Here is a 3539-nt window from a genome sequence, read left to right on the forward strand (position 1 = left end):
TGTTAGTATATGTACTGAAAGTATAAAATGAAATGTTTGGACAACAAAACAAGAAATATATTTATTGATTTCTTAATGTAGAGTCTCCGTTGATTAAAGAGGTCATGACTTGCACAGAAAGTCGTAACTGAGAAACCGTTAGCACCGATATCGGTCGTTCTGGGTCGGTCGTATGTCGCATCTACGGGGATGTCGTTCATTAGGGGGACATTACCATGCAAACACTGACGGTGCATCGGGAAAAAAAGTCGTAACTGCGGGGAAGTCGTAGGCGAGGGGTGTCGTAGGGGAGGGGGACCACTGTACACAGCTATAAGTAAGATTTAAGTACTGCTTGACTATGGTAACCTTCCAGCAACAGTCACTTTTGGTATGTATCAGGTAATCGAAACCAAAAAAAATATTCACAAGTCAGATGAAATTGCTGCTTTTTATGATCTGATAACCCTAACTATTATGATAACACCCCTGTAGTAAGACTAATAACATTTCTCATTTTTCAGGTGCTAGAGCTTCCCCCTTACATTGTTTAAATTGATAATAAAACATTTAATAATCTCTTTGGGTCAAAGAAACTTGATGAATTATATTTAATCTTGCTTATTTTATGTTATAGTATATTATTGTACTGTTGCGTCAGCGAGATCACGTGACTATTGTCACGCCACCTGCTTTCTAGAACTATCCCGTTCCTTCGGGAGTGCTCTAGCATTTACTAGATTGGGGGGTGGGGTGGTCTGGTATATATAAGATGGTCACGGCGTGACGTGACAATGTGTGTGTAGACAGTGAGTAATTGATCTGCAGTCAGAGAGTATTATTGAAGTTGAGCACGTTCGTTGTTATAGCGTTTTTTTAGCGCGATTGTTGAAATTAAGTGTATCGTAAAGTTATATTCGGAAATAATACACCAGTTTTTATTTAGTAAGGACTTGTGTCGCTAAAGTTTCGTCAGAACGAATTTACGGGAAAAAATTAACAAACGGAGACGTAACAGTACTTTTAGATTTTGAAAAAAAGTCTTCAAAGCCCAGTCTCGTCTATTTATATGTGTTTGTATTCTAATAGGAAAATGTTTGTTGGTTCTATCTCTGTGATAACCAAACTATCATCTCTGATTATTGTGAATGCCTGTAAACCAGTATGAAAGTTGTTTGTAATACTAAAAGAGATGTACAGATGTGTAGCCTGCATTCAAAGTTGCAAACATACAAAAGTTTCTTGTACTGTTACAACACATATGATCTGTTTGTTTTTTGCTTATCTCTGGATTTTTAACTAAAAGGTTATTTATTCTAATCTGTAAGTGCACTGATGTTGACAGTGTTTGGTTGTTGTTGTCTCTGTGTCTTACTTTTGTTCTCGGAGAGCTACTTTTTTTATGTACTCTTAGTGTTTAACTACTGTAATATGTTAACTCTTAACTGATTCATGGTGATCCAAGACCCTTTATCTTACAGAACATGTTCATCAGACTTTAAAAAAGTTATTGAGTTGGCTACTGTGAAATTATGTTTATATATATATATGTGTGTGTGTGCATTCATATTTGTATATATATTGCTCTTTTAACATTATTTTTTTGCTTTCTTTTTATGTGTAAAGTTATAATATCTGTTTCTTCAATATTTTTTGCATATAAACTGTGAAACTCCTTCCTGTTTGTCCGTGTAGTAATCAGTCTTTACACTATCCTATTTTCTCATTTCTAAAATTTGAAATTCTTCTTCTGTCATAATCTTTATAGTACCAGTTTTTGCTGTTAGATTTAAGTTTATCAAACTTTGACTGGTTTATATGCCACTAGTAACTGTATAGATAAATTGTTTTTAGCTGAGTTGTATGTAATAACCTTATAATTACTATTTTGTGTTTGTACTTCTATTCTTAGTGATTGCTGATGGAGTCTTGTTGATGAGGAAGAGAATCATTATTATTATTATTTTACACTTATTACATATAGTATTAGTAAGGTTTACAATTTAAAGATCAGATTTTGCTTATGCTGTGTGTGAGTAATTTATTTGTGTTAACTTCAACCAAAAATTTGCTTTCTATTAACTCATTTTCTTGTTTCATAAAACTTCTATACAATTTAAAACTTATTATTGGTGTAAATTTATTATTGTGCATGAAATATCTTTTTATCTTTGGTCTTTAAGCTGAAATATTTCTGCTTTAACAGACTTTGTTTTTGTAAGAAGTGTATATTTTGAATCTGTTTTCTAAAAATAACATTCTTGACCTGTACTTTTACTGACATCTTCTCTAACTAACTCTTTTCACAGGCACAGTTTCCACCTGATGTTTTCCTCCAGGTAATATTAAACAATTGGTATAAATATTTTCTTGCTGCTTTTCCTTTCTTATTCTGTGTATTTTTGGTTCTTGTGTGCAGAGTTTCGTATGCTTGGCTTCAACGTTTGTTGTGTCAATACCAAAAAAAAGTTATCTTTTCCAAAAGTGGTATTATGACATCTTATTATTACCTGAAGGTTTATTTTTGTTAGGATAATGTTCGGAGTGAGAATCAATGTAATAAATTTTAATTAAATTCAGTTATTTTGTGACAATCTTTATTTCAACAGTCACATTCTTGCACTGTTTTTCTACCTAAATGAGTTTGGAGAATTTACTCTGTTCTGTAATTTGATTTATTTCTTCCAGATAATAAACATTAGAACAGAAAATTCCTAATGTAATCATTTTGAAATTTCATCATGAAAACTTTAAGTATGTTAACTAAATATTAAAATTCTTAAAGAGTAAGATGTAGTTTTTAAGTTATAGTTAAATTTTACTCAAAACTTTGTATTGAAGTTGACAAACTAGATTTTGTGCTTAAATGTTTGAACAAATAATCATTTCCCATGGTTAGTAGCCTATATGATCACATGTAGTAGCTTATACAGTCACCAGGTTACTAACCATGATAATGATATATCAGCACAACCTTATTTACAGAAAAGAATAGTTTAATTTTATATGCACATTTTAACACTTTCTATCAATGCAAAATAAAATATTTCAATTAATCATATTTTTGTTCCTATTAATGTGGAAGGTGCTGTTTTTAAAATTTGATGAAAACCATGAACACCTCCTTACCTTGTAAAAGTAGTTGTTGATGTTACAAAGTAATTGATTTTTTTGCTAATTGTTATACATTTTTGCAAATCTAATATTGATACTTCTATTTAATAATATTAAATGCAGTTTTTCAATTAATATATTTTATAAGTTTATCCTTTACGTGCACATGCACACACACACAAATAAGGAAAAAACTTATCAAAAAAATAAGTAAATGTATGGATGGCTAACATTAATTCTTCAAAAACAATGCAAACAAGATAGTAGGGATGACATTTGCATCATCCATACATAAATAGCACAGGCACTCAGTGTAGTAGAATGTTAACAGCCAAAAATAGAATAAATTAAACTCAATTGTGATTTAATAGTTATATATATTGCTATATGTTAATTCTTGTGATTAGTCCATAATATATATATATATATATATATATATATATATA

The 3539-nt window shown here is 30.5% G+C and overlaps 1 protein-coding gene across 1 annotated transcript in view; it reads left to right on the forward strand.

The window, feature by feature from the left end:
* Positions 1-3539, forward strand: part of LOC106463941 (myosin heavy chain, non-muscle-like) — a 133052-nt gene that overhangs the window by 59884 nt on the left and 69629 nt on the right. Inside the window, exon 5 of the mRNA XM_013924031.2 lies at positions 2289-2318. Within this exon, the coding sequence (XP_013779485.1) occupies positions 2289-2318 (30 nt within the window). The remainder of the gene's footprint in view (positions 1-2288; positions 2319-3539) is intronic.

Source organism: Limulus polyphemus, unplaced genomic scaffold (assembly GCF_000517525.1).
Source record: "Limulus polyphemus unplaced genomic scaffold, Limulus_polyphemus-2.1.2 Scaffold1523, whole genome shotgun sequence".
Lineage (NCBI taxonomy): Eukaryota > Metazoa > Arthropoda > Merostomata > Xiphosura > Limulidae > Limulus > Limulus polyphemus.